Here is a 25,146-nt window from a genome sequence, read left to right as displayed (position 1 = left end):
AGGAACCTCCGAACTGTTTTCCATAGTGGTGTACCAATTTTCAGTCCCATCAGCAGTGTATGAGGCCTTTTTTGAAGCATAAGCTTTAAGAAGATACTTTTTTGAAGCATAAGCTTAAGAAGAAGAAACAGCAAACCTCAGCGTTTGGGGGAACTTTAAAACATAATACAGTGAAGCTCACTTGGGTAATTTGATATTTATCTTGTTCTAGGATACCAGATTGAATGCTTTTGTTTGTTTGCAGGTATTTGGGAAGATTGTTTCAATTAGAGATGGGATCCAGAGAAACTGAAAAAGGCTTGAATTGAATAGAAATAAAAATAATACTGCAAATTATATATTGTGCTGTTTTGCCTTCAGAGTCTTAGATGTTTTGTGATTGAATAATAGAGTAGCTTCTCCCAACCACCACAGAATTAGATATCATTGCCAAACTGAGCCAGGAGCATTGCCTTGTTTAAGAGAACACTTCTCAGAAAGATGGCTCAAGGCCACTGGTGGGTCCTGATCAAAAAATATTGGCAAATGTCAGATGACCTTGTAATATTTTCTTTATATGTGTCCTTTGACGACTTACTAGTAACAATCAAGGGTATGGGAAATGTAGCATTCATAAATCACATCAGCATAATACTACGGTTTATAAGATTCTGATTTGTTTTTCTACTAAGAAGTCTGGTTTTTATGCAGTCTGTAGCAACATTGCAAAGCTCCTGTTCCATATATGAACATGCATAAGGTAGAATTATTTTACATTTTGTAAAGATACATCAGAATATGTTGAGTTGGTTGTGCTTTTTAGTTGTTTCTATTTTTTTTTTTTATTATAAACTATTGTTTAGCCTTCTCATTGTCAACTTAATTTGTAGGTTGTTCAATTAACCCTATAATGTATGTTGATGCATATTCGTATTAATATTATTGGTCTATAATTTTTCGGTTACTACAGTTTAACTACATTGCAGTTAAAATATGAATTATTCTTCCCATATTAATAAAGCACACGTATATATAATCTCCAAAAGTTGTCTCGAAAAGTGAATGACACTTTATTCTTATCACCCATGACATATTTTCCCTGGTTTGAGTAAGGTGTGTTAAAGTTTGAGAACTGCTCATCTGAGGAGCTAATTGGCAGGCCGAGGAATCTGAGTCAGAATCATTTCTGATTTCTTCCGTGTAACTACAGTGACTCTTGTAAGTTCAGGACCCTGACGGGACCTTCATTGTCTGTGGCCTTGGACAAGTTGTCTAATCTTGTCTGTGTCTCAATTTCCTATCTGTAAATTAGGATAAAAAATAGCACCTATCTAATCCAGTTCTTTGAATATTAGGTAAGATAATGTGTGTAAAATGCTTAGGACTCTGTCTGGCTTATAGTAAATCCTCAATAGTCACCATTATTACTAGGTGAGAAGTACTTTTGGTGTCCCTACTGCAAAATGGTTAATATGCTACTAAATTGTAATTTTGTTTTAAGCTTCTTTTTAGGTTAAAATATTCAACTAATTTTTATTCATTGAACATATGTTTAACTCCTTTTGTATGGATGTTCATTGTTATAGTGTATGTTTCAAATGATCTTGATTATTTCAAATTTGGGAGTCAGTTTTTTATTGAAATATATTTGACATTTAACATTCTGTGTAAACGTTTAAGGTGTATGATATATTAATTTGATGTATTTATATATTGTGATAAGATTGCCATTGTAGTGATAATTAATACTTGTATCATTTTACATAATTATCATTGCTTTTTAATGGTAGGAATAAAGTTCTAGTCTCTTAGCAGGTTTGATGGTTATAATACAATATTGTTGTATGTATTCTCTATACTCTGCATTAAATCTCTAGGACTTATGGCAGAGTCACCTTATAAAATCTAGTTACTAGTAGAGTTGTCATAACAGTCTTTTTCTTCTTGTTTTCTTATGTTGGCAATGTTATATTTTCTTCAATGAGTGGTTTCCTTGTAAGAACTTTTTAAAATCTATTTGTTATTTTGTGAGTGGTAATTTAATTAAAATGAGATAATATTTAGAAAATTCACATGAGCAAGCACACAGGTAAACCTGATATTTCCCTTGAGCAAGTTAGGATACTACCTTCAGCCCTGTCACTTTGTAAGTAGGAATTCCTACTCTTCTCTCAAGACACCTGTTTATCTTATGAGGCAAGTGACTCTTTTTTGACATGCAGATCATGAGAGAGAGGCAATGTCCAACCACATTAACTATTACTAAAGCTTATTTTTTCTCCCTTTTCTAGGTTAAAAATACATATCAATAGAAGTGTTAAGGTTTTCTTCCCAAATTTCTATGGTTTGTGTTACACTCTCCATGGATTGTGAGCACCCCATTTTGGAGAGGAAGTAGCAGTTATTTAAATATTAACTCTTATTCTGATATAAAAGTATAACATAATTTTTTGAGTTCCTATTCATTTAATATTCTGTTTAGCATAGCTGTGGTTATTTTGGCATGGTATTATGGAAGATAACTATATTCGATTTACGATTTCTAAAAATCATAAACTTATGGCTTGCTAGTTGTAGCATTGACATTATTTGTCATCTGGTCCTACCTTCCTAGTAGACAGTGAATTCTCCAAAGGTAGCTACAACTCTACTATTAATCTTTGTGTTTCTGTCACCTAGCACTGGGCCTGTAGTGTAGAGGGAGCTTAATCTTTATCAAATGAATTATATACAAATTCAGAAACTAGTTTGTTCCTTGGGAGAGAAGTGGAGAATCAATGTAATAATTGATAAATGGAGTTACATATACTCTCAATAAACTAATCTTGTCAAATATTTTTGTTATGGCATAGTTTTTTAATGTTCCAAGCTGAGCATATCTATAAACATTTACTTACAAATGTATAAAATCATAGAGTGACAAGAATTTGCAGCTGGATTGGATGTTAGAAATCATTTCATCTTTCCCAGAGAAAGACATTTCAGGAATCCTGATAATAGAAAATGCCTATGAATTCCATTGTGTTTTTCACTGTAGCACTTTACTGCCCGGGTGTTGTTATTCTTCTGTAAGGTTTAGAATTGGATTTGCAGAATATCAGGATCAAGGTTATACTTACTAGTGTGGTCATTCTACACCTGTTCATTCAAACTTTTGGATCATGTGGGTAGTGTATATATTGAAAGAAGTGAGGTATCCTTCCCATGAGAAAGTAGAATGTGATTTTTTTTAGAGTGTTTGAGATGCGGACAGGATATCATTTATCTCCCCAAGCAATATTAATTTAAAGTTTAAGGAATACTACTTCAAATTACACACCACATGGGTACCAAGAGCAGAAAGAAATTGCTAAACCATATGCTTGTAAATGCCATCTCTTTCCTCAAGAGAAAGATCATTTATATTTTGCAATTAAGAGCAGAAGGTCTTTTTTCCCATAAAGGCCTTCAGTCAGGAAATATGCAGGGTGGAAAGAGCGTCCCAGGGGAGATTTATACAGCATTCAAGGACTCATTGGCATCTCTACGTGGTAGAACTTTGCTTTTTGTCTATTTCCTGATTAAACTCTGGAGAATAAACTTTAATTTTAAAAAATGTGGTAAACCCTTAGAAAAGTTTGTAAACAGTTCTGCTAGAAGTGAGCTTTGGGTAAAGAAATCGATATTTAGGTTGACTTGGTTTTTTCAAACTTCTGAAGAGGTAATTATAACATTCCAACATTATGAACTACATACAGTGCTCTTACTTTATTGATGGACTTTGTTTATTATTTTGGTTAGAACAAATGAGTGTGGGTTTCATATTGCATAACGAATAGTCACTAACCCTGAGAATTTTAGTACATTCTTTTGTCTTAAAAAAAAAATTTATTTTGATGTATTTGAATCCATGTAAGTTAGCCAACTACAAAAAATAGTGTAGTTTCTATAACACCATCCCTGGTAAATCTATATGAAGTGCCAAAACCCTCAACTAATAATTGTGTACAGTTGCAAAATGTAACATTTCCTGGTTGAGGTATTCATGATCTCTCAGAGTAAGTCCCTGTTTTTCCTGGCTTCCTACTTTTCTCCTTCTTTCCACCTTGAAGGAACAGCTTAAGTAAACAGATTACACCTGCCCTATCTTGTGAACATCAGCAAGTTTTAGGCTCCAGGATTGTCAACAGAAGCAAATTTCCGAGCATTTTGTTTGCATCTGAGAAAATCTGCCTTAAGTCTAGAAAAAAGTCATACTGAAATCGGTAAGGTAAAGATGTTTAATTGGGAAGTATCAAATAATGTCCTAGTAGATTATGCTACTCAGGTATCTGATATTCATTATGTTTTGCCTGTCTTAGTGTAACGAACTTTTTGTCCTTGCCTTCAAGTTGTTAATTTTTATTGTGGAGATAATATATAGTCCCTTTGCTTACCATTCTGTTTCAGTCACTAAATCAGGCACTATTAGTTGTGGCACATTAAAACACTTGCTGTCTCATACACAGACTAATTTACTATATTGCATAATTTTAGTGGCCAAAGTTATTGAAATATTTATATATAGTTTTATTACAAATAAAACACACTCATAATAAAATATTTAAACATTACAAAAATATGTAGTGCACTGTGTAAAAATTTTTCCACAATGCTGATCAATTGGGTAACCCTTGTTAACAAATTGGTGATTGCTTTTTATTTATTAACAAAGTATGATTTTACTCTAATATTGTTTTACAACTCACCTTTCTTGCACGTGCATACATATATTTAAGATTTTTTTCAATGTCAGTAGCATTTAACTTTATTCTTTTTAAATCATTATATAATATTCCATTGTATAGACTTACATTATCTGTTTACCCATTTCCCTTTAAATAGGCATTTAAGTTTTCCCAATTTTTTATGGTTATAGAAAGTGCTAAAATTAATACCCTTATTTACTTAATTTTATGCTCTTATGTAAATATTCAGCTTACTTTTCTCAAAATGGCTAGCCAAACCTTTTGAAAAATCTATTTTTTCCCATTGAATTGAAATGCTACAATTATATATACTGAATTCCTATATAAACTTGGGTTTATTTCTCAGCTCCAATGATCTCTCTAATATGACATTGTTTTAATTGCTCTAATTTATCATTTGCTTTCTCATCCAGTAAGCTGAGCCCCTCTTATCGCTTTTTTTTTTTTTAGGGATATATACTAAATCACATATTTATTCTTCTAGATAAACTCCTTTATCGCAATTTACTTTAAAAACTCTATGTGATTCTGATATACACTATTTTTAATTCCTGTATTAATTAGAATGCTATTAGCTTAAAAAAATCTTTTGATAAATATAAAATTCTTATTTCTCATTCTCAATTTTCTAATATGTGTGCCAGTTTGCCAAATTATTTTTTTTAATTGTGTATCCCTACCAAGAATGTTTTGTTGCATTTTGCTGTTAGTAAAGCATTGTTTTTGTTCACAATATAAAGTACAACTTAAATATGTGTTTTTAATATGGTGATTTAAAGATGATTGGTCTCTTTACAACATTGGTCTATTTCCAAACAGTGTATGTCTCTTCATTTATTTTTCTGAAATGCCTCAATAGAGTTTTATAATTTCCTTTACATGTTCTATGAGTTTATTTCTAGATTATTGCATGTATTTTGTAATTATAAATTGCAAATTTTTTTTTCATTTTTTTTAGCTGGTTATTTTGGCATAAAGGGATACTATTTTAATTATTTTTATTTAAAGTTTAATTTTTTTTGTTTTTTCTTCTATATGTTTACTTTAATTTTTCAATTAGAGTTGCCATTCAATATTATTTTATATTAGTTTCAGGTATACAGCATGATGTTTATACCTGATGGTTATATAATTTAGGATACTATATGTTTTTATATAATAATTTTATGTGGTCACTTTAGTGAACCTCCTTTATTTTCTCTTACATCTTTTCAATTGAGTCTCATAGCTATTTCATGTGGGCAGATTATCAGCAGTAGTGATGATTTTACCTTTGTTTCTTCCTCAGTTTACCTTTAACTTGGTTTTCTTAATTGCATTGTTTGGTTCCTAAAAAATATTAATAGCAATAAGATTAGACATCTTATTTCTGAACTTTCTAGGAATATTTCTTGTGTTTTATTATTAACCAGATGCTTACATTTGTTACAGTTAGGTTTTGTATGTGTGTATCAAGCTAAGGAAGTATCATTTTATTCCTATTCAATTAAAATTAAAAAAAACAAACATTAATGATTCCATAAAAGGTATTTTAGTTTTTATTATGCTAACTGTATGATATTTTAATTTTTTGACCTTTTAATTTGATGATAGGTAAATTTCCCAATATTCATCCATCCTTTTGGAATTGGCCTGCCTTGTTATATCCTTCTGCTTAATTCGATTTCCTAATATTTTACATAGGATGTTTTTCATGTTTACTGGTTTTTCAATGTGTGGTTGTGGTCACATCTTTGTGTCAGGGTTACTTACATTGGCTTCATAAGAAGAAGCAGAAAACTACTTTTTCCTATTTGCACAGGAATAGTTTAACATTGGAATTATTTGATCCCCGAAGCTTTGAAGAAACCTGTTCATAAAACTGGATATAGCATATTGGGAGGTCAGAGGTCAGAGGTCAGGAATACATTTGGACAGGTGGGGTAGATTATTTTCTTAGTATACTTTGTCCTATCCAAATCTAAGATTAAGTGTATCAGATAAGCTTTTAGATTCCTTGTTTTCAGTGCTTTTGCTAACATTATTAGAGTCTCTGTTTCTGGAACATACAAAAAAAGAGTTAACATAGCAGTACTGAACTTTTATCTTTAGAAAGGGCTGCTTGCAAAGTTGTCTCTTGTCTGGCATCAGGAGACAGATTTTAGAAAGGTTCTTGCTATTAATTGATAAGCTCGCTTAAACCATTTGTACAAACAGTTATGGTTTATGTTGAGTACTGCTTTCATTCTTGGAGACTGGAATTTGGATACATGCCAGACAAGGGCTTTCTACATTAATAGCCCTTCTCATTAAACACCGTAGGAATTGAGTGTCTAATAAGTTTACTGGTTGGCAACATTTAACATATTTTGCCACATCTTGCTGGGGGGATACATCCCGTGTATCTCCATTGGGAGAGGACCCTTGAAGCTTTTGTCTGGTTTCTCTCAGACTTTGTTCCATGTGTTTTTTCAAAACCTTTGCTGATTTTGCTTTGTTTCTTTGCTGTGATAAATCACAGCCATGAGTACAACCATATGCTGTCATGAGAGTCCATTTAATGTGATAGGCCAAAACAGCGATATTAAAAGGCAGTGCAGAGTTAAACAACATAACTTAAAAAAATCCCTAATGTAACCATGTCATTACAAGTGTAGAAACAATCTCGTGGAAGTTAGAAAATTTGTCAAAATCACCTATGTCATTAGTGGCAGAGTAAGTTTTAAAGCTTAAGAAACAAGTCAATAAACAATTTTACTCCATGAACTTAAAATTGTTTTCTCTAATTTTATTTATCAAATTAAAATTGGTGTTTTAAAAAATTAAGTTTATTGATGTGTAGTGTCTTAACACATGCTTTTTTTAATGCAAGTGAGTGGACCCAAACTATCGCTTTGTAGATAAGTTAGGGCATCCAGTGAAAATATATTCTGCATACAAGCTGTGACATTGGTAACTTTGTTAGCACCGTTTGCTTCTTTGCAATAAGATTTAAAATGGAATCATATCCTAAACTAATTTTCTCAGCAGATATTTTGTTTACATATTTGTGCACCTATGTAAGGGTTGTGAACCTACAACAGAGTCTAAATCAGAGCCTCTTTTCCATGCTGCTCATTAGACTCACATCTCAGACCAATTAAATTAGAATCTCTGATGGATGGGGCTCAAGCATCTTTTTTTTTTTTTAAGCTTCCCATGTGATTCCAGTTTGTGGCAAGCTCGTTGAGAATCACTGGTCTAATTACAATTCTTTCTATATGCCAATAAAAAATGTTTTTATTTCCACATAAGTGGCGATTTTGTATACCTGGCAATTTTCACTCTGTATCTCTAGTTGGAAAAGCATAGTTAAAATGTAAATTTAACAAAATGAAATTGTATGTATTAAGTACAGATCTGGAGAACCTACTAAGATGATATTTATATATGTAGTATTAATGTTTATTATGTATGTATCAATTGAAGAATTATAAATTTGCTTATGAGTTAACCCCAAATCAATCATTGTCCATCAAGAGCTATTTAGTCAATCATTTGAATCTTACTGATGACGTGGATAAAATTTTAAGAGAATGTTATACCAGAAAATATATTCACTGGGTATAGGCGCATCTTGTTTTATTGCACATCCTTTTATTGAGCCTTACAAATGTTGCATTTTTTACAAATTGAAGGCAAGACCCTCCACCAACCAAAAGATTACTATTTGCTTTATTGCTATATAGTGGTAGTCTGGACCTGAACCCATGATACCTCTGAGGTATGGCTGTATATGCATTGCATCCTTTCAGCCAGAGAAAGCATCTATTTTGTTTAGAGTTATGCACCATCATTGAAATATTAGACAGTGATGTGTGAGAGAGTTTATGTTAAAGAAGAAAGGGATTTTGAAATCAGGCACAGGTTGCTTTCAGAATTTCATGGCTGACATAGGACGTGACCATGCCAGAAACCAAAACAAAAACTGTCTGATTCTTTATCTGGTCAGTCCGTGATCATATGTTATTAGCAGGGGTTAGCAAACTATAGCCTGAGGGTTAAGTCCAGCTCTTTTCTATAAATAGTTTTATTGGAACATAGCCATGCTCATTCATTTACTTTTGTCTGTGGCTGCTTTTAGTTGAATAGTATTAAGACAGAGACTATGTAGCCTATAAAGCCTAAAAATATTTTACTATCTGACCCTTTGCAGAGAGTTTGCCAACTCCTATGTTAGACTGTTATATCACACATTAGATTATTGATTCACGCATGATTTGCTGACATTCCTAAGTTGATCTTCTTAAGTTGAATTTGGTCTTCCATACACAGTTGACTGCAGTTGATTCTATTTTTAGGGCTTTCAAATGGAGGTTGCAGTTGAAAAAAAGATTTGCCTTGGTGACGAGGAGAGTATGCTGCTAGCCCTCTGGTGCTCCTACTCTATAGGGGGCCAGGAGCTTGTCTCTTTGCCTAACATCCTCCATGTTCCTCTAAATGACAGTTCTTGATGTAGCTCCCTCTTTTGGAGATGGGCATGGAGTAGCAGGCAACTGGAGAACCTGGAGCATGAGGAGCTTCCACTTGTAGTCACTGCGGTAAAGGCCATTTTTCACACACTTTGCTAATAATGGATCTGGATGTGAAAGGTGAAGATTACGAACAGCTTACTCTTTAATCCTTCCTGGTCCAAGTGGAGAGTTCGAGAAGGTGTTGTGGGCTAGTGGAGAGAGCATAACCAGCTCAATTTCCCTAGTCTCTGGTGCAATGTAAGGTAGCTGGCTCACCTCTAAGATGTTAGCCACATTTCCACCTTGGGCACCCAAATGCTAGTGAAGGGTGGGTTACTTACACCAGAAAGAGCAGTACCTGCAAATATAGTACAGATTTAAGAACATAAACATTTTTAGCTATCAAAGCACATAACTCCCCTTTCCAACATGTAAAGATGTTAATCAAGTTTTAGTTCTTTGCTTTTTAATTACATTTGCAGAAAGGCATTGCATACAAAGGCAAGGAAGTGCCTGTAAATGAGAATAAATGTAATAATGTCCTGTTAAACACTGCATTGTGATCATCAGAGCTGCAAGTTTAAACTAGAAGTTACAGTCATGAGAAAAATATTTTTGGGTTATTCTTTTTTTGAGAAGGATTAGAATGCTTGCTATAAAGTTTTATTAAAAAAAGTCATTATTTTGTGAATCTGGAAATTTTATACTTTTTGTAAAATATTTAAGATGGTTTTAGACCAAAACCTCTGAAATTATTTGAAATGTGATGATTTAGTTTATTCCATGATTTAGGTCTAGATCGGTACCTGAACGACTTTTATTCTGAGTTTAGTGTACCCTACCTTATTAAATATACCTGTGCTAAAGAGGAATCTTCTGGTTGTTGGCTTTCCTTTTCCTGAGGTACTGAGGAATGAGGGACCTGTACTTGGGGACAGTGATCTAGACTGTGATAGTTCTAAGTGCTGTTAGCGTTTGGGGACCCTGGCATTTATTTTTGTTTTCCTAATGTGATAAGGCAGTGAAGGTGGTGGAGTTAATGGAAGCAAGCTCAATTTGTTCCCAGAATAAATGGGTTAATGATGAAATCTCTCTCACATGATTTTCTTAAGTACGTTAAATTTTTACTTAGCTATATTTATGGTATGTGATTTTCTAAGTATACTTTCCTCCCCCCAATAACTCTCATCCTTTCTTTATATACTAGATCAGTGACTATCATCTATTCCACAAGATGAGTAACAGCCACCCTCTTCGCCCCTTTACTGCAGTGGGGGAAATTGATCATGTGCACATTTTGTCTGAACATATTGGTGCCTTGTTGATTGGAGAAGAATATGGCGACGTCACATTTGTTGTGGAAAAGAAACGTTTTCCTGCCCACAGGGTAATTTTAGCAGCGAGGTGCCAATATTTTCGGTAAGTCTGTAATATTTTTTGAAGATTCAAGTCACTAGTAGGAAACATTGATATTTTCTACTTTGTGAAAAATATGTAACTAAGCATAACAATAAATACTAGCAGTCTTCAATTCTGCATCTATACGAATTTTGTTTTTGTAGACTTTTTGTTATTTTTTGAAAATTGCTTTTCTCTTCAGGAGCCATCTTGAGTTAGAATTATAGAGTTAGAAGGCTCCCCTGGCTAGACTGTACCCAGTCAACCAGTTTTCAAGACTCAAGATTATTTCTCAGGTTGCGTCTTTGTTGCCCTTACCTTCTCCTCACAGTTGATGACTAATGGAACTTAAACTGATCTGTTGGCAGATAGGCTTCTTGTCGTATAGACAGACCGCCCTCTGGACTTGCTAATGAACATGAATAGAATACCTCTTAGTTTCTGACTACTGACGTCCAGGATCTGTAGGTAACCCAGCCCATCTGTGTCTAAGACAGGCAGTTTGATAACCCCAAATTAAATGAAACTTAAGTATCTACTGAGACTGTTTCATACTTATATTAGAAGTAGAACTAAACAAAATATTCATGTATTTAATTAATATAAAAATTATATGTAGCTATTGTTTGTTATTCTAACCCTTAATTTCCAGGGTTATAAGTGTTAAACTGAGCTCTTATTACCTATATTTTACCTAATGTTAGTTAAAAGGGAATCATCGCAGAATGTAATTTATCTTTGATAAATCCATAGAGTCCATATCCATAAAATCATGGATTTGCCTGGGCCACTTGATATCTAAAATCGACATGCCAGTGGCTTAGAGAAAATTTCAGTTATCTTTTAGTGAAAACTGCAGTCTGATTTTTAGAATCAGAATTAACTGACAGCAAAACAACAACACCTAGAGTCACATGCATTGTAGTAAAGTGCATCTCTTGGAAATATTTAACTATTTAGCTAGAACTTTTGCAGTACTTTATAAACATTTTTAGAACATTCCATCTTGTACATGTAAAATGCCACTGTAGATGAAACTGGGAGTCTGAAAATACAGGAGTCTATTAAAAGTTCTACCTGACACTTTCTTTTTCCTCTCAGTAATGGTCAACTCTCCAAAGGCAGCTGACCGTGGTCTAGTCACTATTTGTTACAAGCCTCTGTCCTTGCACACTTTTTCTTTTGTGTTTCTTTTCCTTTTCTTACCTTTAGTCCACTCATTACTATTAAAGTGTTTTTTAAGAGTCCATTTTTTCTTGTCAGAACTTTTTAGCTTTATGTTTAATATTTGCTAATAGTATATACCTTACCCTCTTTCAAAAGTAATTTGAGACAACTGTATGTGGGTATCTTTTAGGGGATTGGTATATTCTTAAACTCAAATACTTTTAGAGATTTGAAGATCACATTGAGTGAATAGAATATACTCCCCTCAGTTATTGACTTTGTTCTTGATGTCACTTTGTGGTTGTTTTAACTTTAATGTCTAATGGCTCAGTAGGCTAAACTCAAAGTCATTACCAGTGCTATATTAAATCTCATTGCTGACACTGTTCATGTGCAAACATAAGTTAACTGGCAGCAGTCAAGAGAGGCCTTACTAAGTATTGCCACAGAGCTTATCAATTCCCAGATAAAGTTAAACTAACTGTACAGGAGGGAACTTTCCATATGTTGGTGGATCATGTTTAGGGTTCCAAGGCTACCTCATCGAAACCACTTTTAAGGCAGTGAATATCCAGGTAAATATCATGGATCGCACTGGTGTAGGACTAAGTCTTGGCAAGATCTCCCCAGGAAGATGTTCTTTAATCTTGTAATTTTAAAGTTATGATTGGATGCTGTCTGGATTAATGAAAACCTTCGAGGGTGTTTTTAGGCAGAGTATAACCCAGTGAAGAGGTATATTCAACATGAATCTTTTACTGGATGGTTTCAACTATTTTCTTGAGGTAAGCAAGAATGCTGGATCCTGAGGGAGGGTGGGGGGAGTCTTAGGCAAGTATGGAGGGAACTCTTGAAATGCTAGTCCTGCTCTGAGAATGTTAGGAGCCGGAGGGATATCTTTTCGCCCCTTATTCTCTTGCTCTCATTTTTACTTGTTTTCTTTCTCACTCTTTCTTTTATGCATTCCTCCCTTTATTTTCTTCTGGCCACCCCTTCTTCTCTAATAGATTAAAGGTTTAATTGGTTCTTATTTCTCACAGAGTAATAGAGGTAGAAATTCAAATTCATTACCTGACTGAATTGTCTGGTTTTCGTATTTAGATGAGCAGATAAGCAATAATGTGGGGATTTTTAAAAATCTGACAAATACTAAAAGACAAAAAAAGTCAGCCATCCATAATTCCATCACAGTTTCATTTTTAATTTACGAAATAACAATGAAAGTCCTTTCCTACCAGCTATCTAATCTCATTCCTCAGAGATAACCACTATTAACAGTTTAATATGAATTTCCTGATTTTTCTCGGTATAAGTAGATATATCTATATATACCTATGTGCATACATATATAAATATGTGCCGTACACTTTTCTCCTCAGCACATATGGGTCTGCAGCTTACCTACTATATCCTAGACATCTTTCCAAGACAGTATATATTGATCTCCCTTGATCTTTCTAATCACTGCTCAGAATGTTTATATCACAGCTTTTTTAAACCACGTTCCTCCTGGTGGACATTTAAATCTTTTCTAGTGCTTCCATTTTTCAGTGTATATTCTTATATGTTAATCTTTACCATGTTCTATTATGTCTGTAGAATTGAGTCTGAAAAGTGAGAATACCGAGTTGAAGGGTATGCACATTTTAAATTTGAATAAGATATTACTTAAATTACTTTCCTAAAAGGGGTGACCATGTACACTCTAAAAGTAGTGTATGAGAGCCTGTTTTTCCATTGCTTTTGCAGCACTGAATATTAATAGGCTTTTTTTTCCTGCCAGTCTAGCAGGGAAGAATGGCACCTGATTATGTTTAATTGTTTTTACCTGATTGTGCCTTTTCCGATAGAGTTTTACTTTTTAAATTGCCTTATTGGCCTTTAACATGTTTATATTGATTTCACTGTTCCTCTCAAAAGAGCACTTTCATCTTCTACTTAATGAAATGTCTATTACATATCTTGAGCTCTCAGAGTATTTCATTAGTCCAGTTGTTTATAGAATTATTTCAACATAATTTTAAAATGATTTCTCTTTGTTTTTTTAGAGAACTATTTTAAATGATTACTATCATGTCTTTACCTGAATCTTTGTGTCATTAAACAACTTTATGTTTGTATAATGTTGATAACCATTATTTCATAATTTTGTAGCAAATCTTCTTTGAGGTTTTTCTCATGTGTTTCCTCTCTGACATGCAGAGCATTACTGTATGGTGGAATGCGAGAGTCTCAGCCCGAAGCAGAAATCCCTCTCCAAGATACCACTGCAGAAGCATTCACAATGCTACTTAAGTATATCTACACTGGGCGGGCGACACTGACGGATGAGAAGGAGGAGGTGCTGCTGGACTTTTTGAGCCTGGCTCATAAATATGGATTTCCAGAGCTGGAGGATTCTACCTCTGAGTATCTCTGCACCATACTTAACATTCAGAATGTCTGTATGACTTTTGATGTTGCCAGTCTCTACTCACTTCCCAAGTTAACTTGCATGTGCTGCATGTTTATGGACAGAAATGCTCAGGAGGTGCTCTCAAGTGAAGGCTTCCTCTCCCTTTCTAAGGTGTGTCATTGTCTGCAAATAATTTACAGGCATGCATTGTTTTGTTTATATCTTACAGTAGAAATAAAGCAGTGGACTAAGGATAAAAAATAAAAATCATATGTAGAAGATGTTGTCTGTCTAACCACCTGCCTCTGGCTACTGAGACTCTAGATCGTGTAAGAGAGAGGCAGACTGCTTTTGTTTTCTTTTGAAGTTCTTCGAAATTCTATATGCAAAGGAGACTTTGATGCTGGGTGGTTGATTTCAATGTGATGGCAGTCATATAGGCTCCTTTGTGGTGTTGCATAATATTTTTTGGTTTATATTTCTTTGACAGAGAGTACAACTAATAATTCCTTATTACAAGAAGTAAAATTCATAAAGGAGATCAGATGCTTCATTGGATGTCTTTAGATCACTCTTTTGTTTTTGTTTTTTTGCTGACTCGAAATTCACTATAAAATAGTGTTTTTACGCTGTGTAATACCTGGAATAAAATTGTTTTGCTCCAGTCTTTCTCTGAACCCTGGCGGTTGTCTCTTCTTTCTATGTTTCTCTTAGGGCCTGGATATTTTGAATATGAATACCTATTTGAAAAGCTATATATCTTTGTGTTTAAACTATAATTTTTATCATCCTACTTTATTTTTAGAGGCCAGGGTCTTTGAGGGTTCCACCTATTTTGCTGGATGGAAGTCTGAAAATCTGTAAATCAAAAACATGATGGTACAGTAAGAGTATGAAACAAAAGATTTTGAAATGTAAATGGCAGATGTATCTTACTGACTCATAAGTGAAAACTCTCCTGAAGAACCTATGTGGAATGACAGCTTCTTGCACTGCCACTTTTCTTTTTGTTTTATTAAAAGATGGCTGCAGATGTGTTGGAAAGACTAGATATTTGATGTAGTGGTACAGGATGCCTACAGATGTTCACACAGCCATAATGTACAAGAGAGTATGTGGCGCAAAGAATACAAAAGATAGTCAAAAAGAGTTAATTGTCTAAATATAACTGATAGTTGCAGTTCTGTAAGATTTTATTGGGTGATCCTCTACATGGTTGAGCTCCATAATAACTGGGATTTTTCCTTCTTTTCCTTTTCAGACAGCACTTTTAAACATCGTATTAAGAGATTCATTTGCAGCTCCTGAAAAAGATATTTTCCTAGCTTTGTTAAACTGGTGTAAGCACAACTCAAAGGAGAATCATGCTGAAATCATGCAGGCTGTGCGTTTACCTCTGATGAGTCTCACTGAACTTCTGAATGTTGTGAGGCCTTCAGGGCTATTGTCTCCTGATGCCATTCTGGATGCCATTAAAGTTCGATCAGAGAGCCGGGATATGGACCTCAATTATAGAGGCATGCTCAGTAAGTACCTGTTTATCCTAATCTCACCAAGAAGTTTTGTGTGCATCTTATGACAATCTCAGCTAAAAACTATAGTGCAGGTATAGATGGTATGTGTGGGTCTAAGAACATATAGCTCTGCTCCCTATGGAACACCTTTTTCTTGTCATTCTTCTGTTAATTTCTCCTGAGAATACATTGCTGTCGTAGACCCCAAAATAAGTATTTCTTGCCATTCCTGGACAAATTTCTCCAGCTGCTCCCTAGAATATCAGAAATAGATATTTTTCAAAAATGCTTCTTCTCATGTGAAGACTTTTTCTCTTTTCCTCCATCAAATCAGTACTAAATACATGCTCTATACTTATTATTATTTTAGGTACCATGATACGGAGATTCTAAATAATAATAATAGCTAACACTTATGTAGCATTTCCAGCACTTATGTGGTAACTTTTCTTATTAATAAAACAGTAGCAATTGACAATTAGAAAGAGCTTATATGTTTCAGTTACAGTCCTACATGATCTTTAATTCTCATAGCAATCCTTTGAGGATTAGTTCCATTTTACATTGGTTCCATTTTGTTCCATTTTACAAATTGGACACTTGGTTCCATTATTGGTTCCATTTTATAAATGAGGACACTAAAGCACAAAGAGGTTAAGTAAATTACCCAAAGTCACACAGAAAGTTTCGTGGAGTCCGACCTATGTAGTTAGGCTCCAGAGGCTATGTAATTAACCACTAAAATATGCTGTATAAGTGCAACATATAGTCTTTGCTTTTGATCCTTTTAATTTTATTGTGGAAATCAGACATACCTCCATGAAGGTTAAATACAGCAGTGTTCAAAATGGTTTCATGCTGTGAATTTCAGAAGAGGGTATGGCTTGGAATGATTGAGGGAAATTGATGGAAATTATGAAACTTGGGGTGAGCCTTGGCATTTGATATAAAAGGCATCAGGGTGGGGTGCATTTCAGATGAGAGGATTGGTAAGGTTAATAGAAGTTAGAACATTTGACCATGAACAGAAGAGCTTGACTAGAGTAGAAGGCTTATGTTGATTAATGACAAAGAAAGTCTGTAAAGGCTAGCTCAGACAAAATCATGGGATTTTGCTTATGTGTAGTGAGAAGCTATTTTAGAGAGGGAGAGGGGCATGAGTACATGGTAGTTTTGAAAGATTGATCTATGGTGCTGTACTTGAAAATTTAGAATAGGGAAACACTGGATTCAGGGAAACCAGTGAGGAAGGTATTTAATCTGTGCACACTTGATACATACAACCTTAAACTGGAGTGATGGTAGGGAAAATGGACAATAATGGATATATAGAGGAGATATTATTTTAAAAAATTAGGTATAGGAGATTTAAATTTGAGGATTACATTTAGGAGGAAGTTACCTTATTTTATCAAATCTAAGAAACCAGAAATTCTGAGGCACCATTGTTTTATGTACCATTAAGAAAGGAAACAGTATTGCCAATTAAACCATGACACACTATTATGTTTATGTACCAGTTTCAGAAATGTTAAAATTTTAAAAAACATGTGTTTTAGAATTAATGAAATATAGTAGTTCTTTAAAGAAGATCCTGAGCTTATTTTTAGACTTACTGAGTTCGAGGGTTTTGGGGGACATCTAAGTTCTAAGTTCTTTCTTAGGTTAGTCATTTTACTGAGCAATCTTTTCCTTGACCGTGGCTTTAGACACTCTCTTGAAATACTGATTGATCTTAGCCAAGACTTTTTTCCTGACTCATCATATTTAGATTTGTTTGCATTGGGTATTGAAGAAAAAGCATAGATATTGGAGCCAGACAGATTTAATTTCAAATCCTGAATTAGTCACTTACTAGTTGTATGATCTGGTATTAAATTACATAAGGAGTTTTACCTTTAGTTTTATATCTACTAGTTATAAGAAATAATTGAAATAATGCATGCAGATAATGTGTGTAATTTCAATATAGGAAACCATTGCTATCATATTATTTGTGTCTTCTTCATCTCTGTATGTACATGTAGGAATTATCACATCGTTTTAAAATTGATTGTATGTCTTTTGTCCTTGAAGGCAGAGATAATCTTTGTAAGGCCAATTGAGTTTTGAATCCTCAAAGTTTAGGATACTGAAAAGCATGTAGCAGGCACTTGGTGAATGAATGCAAGGAGAAAGTCTAATAAACAATGGAAGCAGATTGCTGATGTTTTGGAAGCAGTCAAAGCTGGTCATAAAAGAGTTGAAACCTGAGTTAGAGTATAGAGAAAGAAGTAAAGATCAGAGTCTGTGATTAAGAGAAGACCTGTAGCCAGGAGACTGAAGACAGCGAAGGAAGAATTGGAGAGGTAGGAAGAAAACTGGGGTAGGGTTGCCGAAGCTAATAGAGGAGAGTTTTTACATGAGGTCAGTGGTATCTAGTGATGCTGGGAGGTCGATGAGAATGAGAATTGAGGGAAAACTTTAGATATAAATTTGTGGTGAGTTGGTGAGTCTGGACAGAAGCTTAGATAAATAGGGAATTAGGCCATGGGTTTGAAAAGAGTAAATACAATGTGTTGGTCATCTGCTGTGTGAATTGGAGTGCAAGGTGGTAGAGAAATAGTATAGTTAGATAGAACAGGTCAGGAGAAGTGTTGGAAAGGATTGGAGGTGCTAGAGAATGGTACTAGTTGAGAGTCAGTCAGCTTTGGATAAAGCGTAGGAGAATGGAAGGGGGAGAGGTAGGTAGCAAGACAAGTAGTACAGTTTTAGGCTTTTTAAATCTTTATTGTTGGACCCTCTTATATAAGCTTCTTTTTTCTTCTTCTTGCCTTAGTTTTGATTTGAGGTGCTGGTAGAGCCCCATAACTGGATTCCTTGTAGGTCTAGGCTTGGGACATTGCTGTAGGATCATGGAGGTGCTTTGGACATTTCACATAGTTACTGGGTAGCTTGGAATTAATCACCTGCTCAGTATAGATGTCAGAACTGGGTTATAATAAACCCATGAAATTACCGTGAAAAGGAATAATCAGCCAGTTGGGGCACACTCAGTCCTGGAATGACGTACTATGCTACTGCTCACAAATGTTAAATTTTTCATTTTGAAATAATTCAGTGGGAACTCAAGGAAAAGATTATACAGATGTTTGGGAACCTTTTATCTAACTTCTAAACTTGAGAAATTACTGAATAGGCCATTTTTCTGACTTTTTAATTATATGAATAGTAAAATCAATAACATAAATACTAAGGAAGCATATCACTTTTCTGTCAGGTCCTAAAAAAAATAGGTTAGTTATTTTCTAAGTAAATATTATCCAAACATTTCTATAATTATTTCTTTCATCAAATTTCTTTATTGTTAAGGAAAAAGGGGTCTAAAATTTCAGAACTGTTCCTGGGCTGAAGCTCCGGAAAGATAGTTCTGCTTATTTCAAAATTATTGAGCAAGTTTGTTTGTTTCTCTATTCTTCCCTGGATATGGGTTCTTTGTCTTTGGGGATTTATCATGAAATGTAGAGAGATTCTTATCTTGGGACTAGAGATTAGTATATTTTTTCTAATTACTTTTCTTTGAGTTTATCAATATTGGTTACCAGAAGATTAAACTCTTAGAGCTGCATATCTCAAGGCTTTTTACTAAATTATAATGATTTTCCCCTCTTAAAAAAATAAAAAGAGGACCAAAAGGATGTTTTAACTTACCAGCAATGGTTGGTTTTTCTGGGAAGGTGGCTTAGACTATCTATGCACTTAATTTTGTGCATACATAATGATGAGCATTTATTTATAAACTTGGGAAAAGGGAATTACCTTTTAATGATATTGTTTTTTTCCTCCTTAGGGTATTTGAGCTACTTGTACTCAAGCCACTGTCTTAATGTTTTGTTTTGCCTTAGCTGTAGAGAGATTTATTTCTGTCTTGAAAGTTAGTGCTTTTTCTGTTCAGGCTGAGTTATACTTTGTTTTGCTTATATCGGGTTTTAGACTTGGGGAAAGAGAATAATAATTTCTTGTTTCTTCATGTTTATAGCAAGGTTTATATTACAACTTCCATCCTCAAGATTTCCTTATTATATAAAAGTCAGTCTGTTCAGATTCATGACATGGACAATAGACTAGTGGTTACCAGAGAGTAGAGGGGCGGGAGAGGGTGGAGGTAGATGGGGTAAAAGGGGTCAAATATGTGGTGACAGAAAGTAATCTAACTATAAGAGGTAAACACACTGTAAATATATATGCATACGCCCTACTGTTAAAATGTACAGCTGAAAATTACTGGATTTCATTAACCAATGTCACCATAAAAAATAAATTAATTAATTAAACAGAAATGAATGCTATTCAAGTATATGTTTAAAAAAGTCAGTCTGTTCATAGGACTGTCAAGTTAAGTTATTGATTAATAAGTGTGTGTGTGTGTGTGTGTGTGTGTGTGTGTTTAAATTTGTGCTGTAAATATATAGTAACATGTACCTATTCCCAAAGTTTTCAGTAACTCAGACCAAGGGAGCTTGCCACTGTGATATTATAATTGTTGCCTTTTTTGCCTAGACTCCTACTACACTGAACTCCAGGGCTCTAATTATGTCTTTTCACTTGTGTTTTCCCAGCATCTAGTACAGTGCCTGAATATAGAATTTTTAAAATGAGTGACTGAATGAATCCATCTTTTGCTTCTAACTAGAATTTAATAATTTGTCTCATCTATCATATAAAGACAGTAATGACAACAGTGAGACTTTAATACTTTTAAAACTCTGAGTTCCATTACTTGTGTATCTTCTCAACTATAGTTTATAGTATCTTCATCTGTAAATTGGGGAGGGGCTCACAAGAAATTTCTACCGAGTATTTCTCTGAGGAGACAGTTCATGTCTGATATGAACTCTTGTCTCCATTAGTTGATGAGCTGCTGGTGGACTGAATCCAGCAGTGACCGGCACATAGAAGGGCAGTTAAGGAATTTTTTTTCCCTTTAAATAAATAAGTTGAAAGTCCCTTTCAGCCCTTATGTGTTTTCATTCTTTGATCTTTATAAATAACTTGACTAAAGTTGCTGAGGAAAATTGATGCCCATGCTGGACCAAAGTGCTAATCTGACTCACAAGGCCAGTGACCCTTGATAGTCTCCAGCCTTATTTTCTATTTCTATTATGTGGTATATTTGAGTACCTGCACTGTCCAAGATGGAAAGGAGGCTTGCAGAGAGTGGAGATAACAGGGAAAGTTAAGGTAAAACAAGAGTTGTCAAGAAAGTCATGTGTTGAAAGTGAGGATCCATACATTCTTCAGGGAAGTCAGGTTGAGTAGAAGATGATGTAGGAGACAAAGCTGGGTAAAGAGACTGCAGTGGGCAGAGAACTAAGTGTGAATCCAAATGATCCATCAGGGGTGAACAACCATCTCAGCCTAGATGTAATAGAGAGTTCAGTAAAGAATGATTAAGAACGTAAACCAATTAAAGAAAAACACAAGGTAATTAGCCCAGGTTCACTCAGATTTTGGCATTGTGTAGCTGGGGTCAGGTCCTACACCATTTCTCCTTAGTTTTTTTTTTCCCCCTAGTAATTGTCTTGGTTCTGCCTAGCTGTGAAACTTCACAGCTTATTTTTTTCCCTTAATGCATCAAAAATGACAAATGTAAATAAAACTATTATTATCTACTATTTTATTTAATCCCTACCACCTTATATATTTTTTGAGAGTTCTTTTCTCTACTGATAGACAAATATAATCAGTAAGAATATTTATGGTTTGAATTATTTTATTATGACTTGAATTTTATCATGATCATATTTTGTCTTAAATTAATCATTTAACTATAGGTTTTGCAAAAAAAATACTTGGAGATACATTTTTATCCTATGAAGTACTCAGATTATAGTTACCATGAGAGAATTCCACTTGTGTAAATGTTCCCATTTTGAAGTGAAGGATTCTTTCAGGGAATTTATATCAAGCATAGTTAGAAAAGTTCTCAAGTGCTCTTGAAATAAACTTCAAAAGGTGACTTAGACTTGCAGTAGAAATTTCATTTCCATTTTAGACTTTTAGTTACAGTCACTTGAAACTCTTGAGCCTGGCATGTTATTCCTAGCTCAATAAACTTTAGAGGTGAAGAAGCTCATGTTTAGAGAAAATCCAAGGGCAGCAGCAGTTTCTGAATCTGAGAGTTCAAGTCCCCCCTTTTGCATCTTGGCCTTGACTAGTGGTGTCAGAACTGAAGAAGATGGTTCTAGTGGTCAGCAGCAATAGACTTGGGACCCCCACGTCTTATTCCCAGCAATAAGGGATTTATATTTCTTTTTACCAAATTTGAAGCTTTTGTTTGCTTGCTTGCTTTATAAATTGCTTCATCTCTAGATTGGCGGCATCAGGAGGACAGGGTCTGTCTGTCTAGTTCACTGAGGTAGTCCCAATGCCTCACTGGGTACCTGGTACAGAATGAGTCCTCAGTAAATGTTTTTTGACTGATAGAATGCTTTATACTTATACAATATTTTAGCATATATTATTTTGTGGTATAATTTTTACAGTAATTTTGTGAGTGGGTTGGATAAAGTATTTTTAGATGAGAAAGCAGATTGAGAGAGACTAAGAGGTTTTACTTGGGTAATGGGTGGTAGAACCTGAGTCTCAAACTTAGTATTTTTCACTTTAAGTCCAACTATTATGTTTAAAAAATACATCAGACTGTTTATTTCCTCTGAGTCTTGGATCATCTTAGAGGGAAGGGGTGAGAAAGAAGGAGAAACTATGTTCTTCCCATCAGAAACTATTCATGAGAAAGGTGGTAGAGTACAGCCCCTGGAGACAGACTGCCTGGGTTCTGATTGCAGCTCTGATACTTGCTGGCTATATGACCTTGGGCAAGGAAGTCCATTCAACCTTTCTCTGCCCCCTTTCCCCCATCTGCAAAATGGACACAGTAGTAGTAGCAGTACACTCAAAGGATTTTTATGAGGAATAAGGTAAAGGAATTAATAAAGTTTGCTAAATAAATGAAAAATAGGAAGACTATATATGATTACCGTGAGCTAATAGAACTTAGGAAGTTATAAATTTGTGACACTTAAGCTTCTTGTGTTAAGAAGTTGAGCATGACTAGATTTTGTTTTATTTTGCTTCTGAGTTGCCTTAGTCTTTTGCAAGTTAACTAACCCACTCTAACTGTATTTCAGTTGCATTTATTGCTGCCTTTGGAGCCATTCTCTTCATTTGAAAAATTTTTTTAAAATCTCACATTTTCTAAGAAATCTGCAATTACAAATTACTTACTCCCTTTCCCTAAGAGCCTAATTATAGCTCATACTTTCCCCTATTCATATCACCTAGCCCAGATGTATATTTACTGTGAAAATTTAGTATTTATTTACAGCATGTAAACTTGCTTAGTTCTCTTCTCATTGTGTGCTTTAAAAATATATAATTAATAATAATAATGGCAGTCTTTTTTTTAGAGCTTACGATGTGCTTTGCAAACATCTTACTTGATCCTTAAAACAAAACGAAAAACAAGCAGAAACAACTGGGGGATAAATATTGCCCTATTGAGAAATTTAAATTCAAAGAAGGTAACTGTCCCAAAGTGGTAACAGTTGGTTAAAGGTGAAAGCCACTATTTAAACTCTGACTTTGAAGCTCAAACTCTTAACATCTATTTTATGCTGCCTCTGGTCTCTCCATGGAGAGTGTTGGTTTTAAAATGTTAGTACCTGGAGGTCGGGTTCCAGATCAGTGAAACAAAATTTTCCTGGACAATTTCAGAGTCCCATAAACAATTGACACTTAGTAAATCTACCTTTTGAGAGGGGAGGGCTTTTACTTATAACCATAGTATTGATTTTGATGACAGACTCTGAATTTTCACTTTTAAAAGTAAAGTAAAAATATATCTTCTTTTAGACATATTTTTGTTTTTTAGCTATATTAATTGATGTAGTGCATTTCATGTATGACCAACAGCTGTGCTATACTGGAACCCTTCCTTTTCTGTTGTTTTATCAGATGTCTGACCTGTCTGTTTTGCTTTTATATGTTGTGCTCACTCCATTTGGCAGGTATAGGTAATCTTACGTGTTATTTTTGTCTACTAGATATAAAATTAAAGCTACTAATAGAAGGACCTCAGCAGAGCTGATTTGTTTGCTCTATTACTTTTTTTTTTTTTTTTAGTATAATTGACTTTTTCTTAATAACATTAGTCCTCAAGCACTTTGTGGCAGTCATGGTGTCATTAAATTTAAACTTTGGGTGGTATCTTAACCCTCATAGATATTTCATATCTTCTCTATTCATAGACTTGTCTGTGCTATTTTTAGACACATACTAGAATCAACTAGAATTTTACCTTTTCCCCCAAAACAGAATAATTTAATAAGTAATATTAACCTTGCTTTTTTTATTATTTTTTTTTATTTTTAACTGTAGTACCAGAAGAAAACATTGCAACTATGAAGTATGGAGCCCAAGTTGTAAAAGGAGAGTTGAAATCTGCCTTACTAGATGGCGATACTCAAAATTATGATTTGGATCATGGATTTTCTAGGCATCCAATTGATGATGACTGCCGTTCTGGCATCGAGATTAAGCTAGGTCAGCCATCCATTATCAACCACATACGGATACTCCTGTGGGACCGGGATAGCCGGTGAGTCATTAGCATGAATTAGAGACAAACTGATAATGTGTTTGATTGAGATGGCCTAAGTTTGTGGTTATCTACTTTGGTTTTATAGATCTGATGGTTTATTTCTTTGTTGTCACTTGGCTATTTCTCTTGAAATTTAGCTCTGGGAGAAGAGTTAAAAGGTATTTTCCTTTTAAAAATAGCATTTTTTTTTTTTTTTTGCTTTTTCTCCTTATGAAAGTAATGAATATGTGTTTATTTTGGAAAGTGTAGAAAATATAGAAAAGCACAAAGAAATAAAAATTGCTAGTAATCTCACCACCCATTATTCATTTTTGTATATATCAAACCATTGCTTTTTCTTATGGATAGTCTCGCCCTCCTTCCCTCCCCCCCTGCCCCTACACACACCAAAACAGAAACCTGTAAAATCATGCATAGTTTTATGAAATAAAAATTAGATGTGTGAAAAGATAACTTGACTTTTTAGTTAATACATTGCAAATTATCCTACCCTTTAAAAAATATTCATCTGTACTGTTACTTTTAATGGTTGTCTGGTAATCCACCTTATGGGTTCCCATTATTTACTTGATTCTTTACTTTTGGGTATTATAATAACTTTTAAAATGCATTTTATCTTATGGGAGAAGAAAAAGATGTTTTTTAGTATGTGGATAAATATCCTCAACACAAAAGAAATTTTTGAAAAAATTTTGGTTGACTCCAGCCTAGGAATCCATCCAGTTTTACAGTAGCTTTAAGATTCTGCCTGCCTTCCTGATACTTTCACCCACTGTGGTTCTAGGCTTCAGCCATGACAGCTGAAATACCAGAGCATTATGGGTGACCAAGAACTGAACTGTCTCTCACATTG

At 34.3% G+C, this 25,146-nt stretch overlaps 1 protein-coding gene across 2 annotated transcripts in view; it reads left to right on the top strand.

The window, feature by feature from the left end:
• The window catches only part of BTBD9 (BTB domain containing 9), a 363,080-nt gene that overhangs the window by 27,608 nt on the left and 310,326 nt on the right, over positions 1-25,146 (top strand). For both annotated transcript variants that reach the window (XM_036217549.1, XM_036217550.1), the window contains exons 2-5: positions 10,386-10,597; positions 13,946-14,309; positions 15,400-15,664; positions 24,071-24,290. In XM_036217549.1, coding sequence (XP_036073442.1) covers positions 10,413-10,597; positions 13,946-14,309; positions 15,400-15,664; positions 24,071-24,290 — 1,034 coding nt within the window. In that variant the 5' untranslated portion in view covers positions 10,386-10,412. The remainder of the gene's footprint in view (positions 1-10,385; positions 10,598-13,945; positions 14,310-15,399; positions 15,665-24,070; positions 24,291-25,146) is intronic.

Source organism: Rousettus aegyptiacus, unplaced genomic scaffold (assembly GCF_014176215.1).
Source record: "Rousettus aegyptiacus isolate mRouAeg1 unplaced genomic scaffold, mRouAeg1.p scaffold_m13_p_1, whole genome shotgun sequence".
In the NCBI taxonomy this organism is placed as follows: Eukaryota; Metazoa; Chordata; class Mammalia; order Chiroptera; family Pteropodidae; genus Rousettus; species Rousettus aegyptiacus.
The sequence above is the reverse complement of the archived record's forward strand: the minus strand, read 5'-3'. Positions and strand labels throughout refer to the sequence as shown.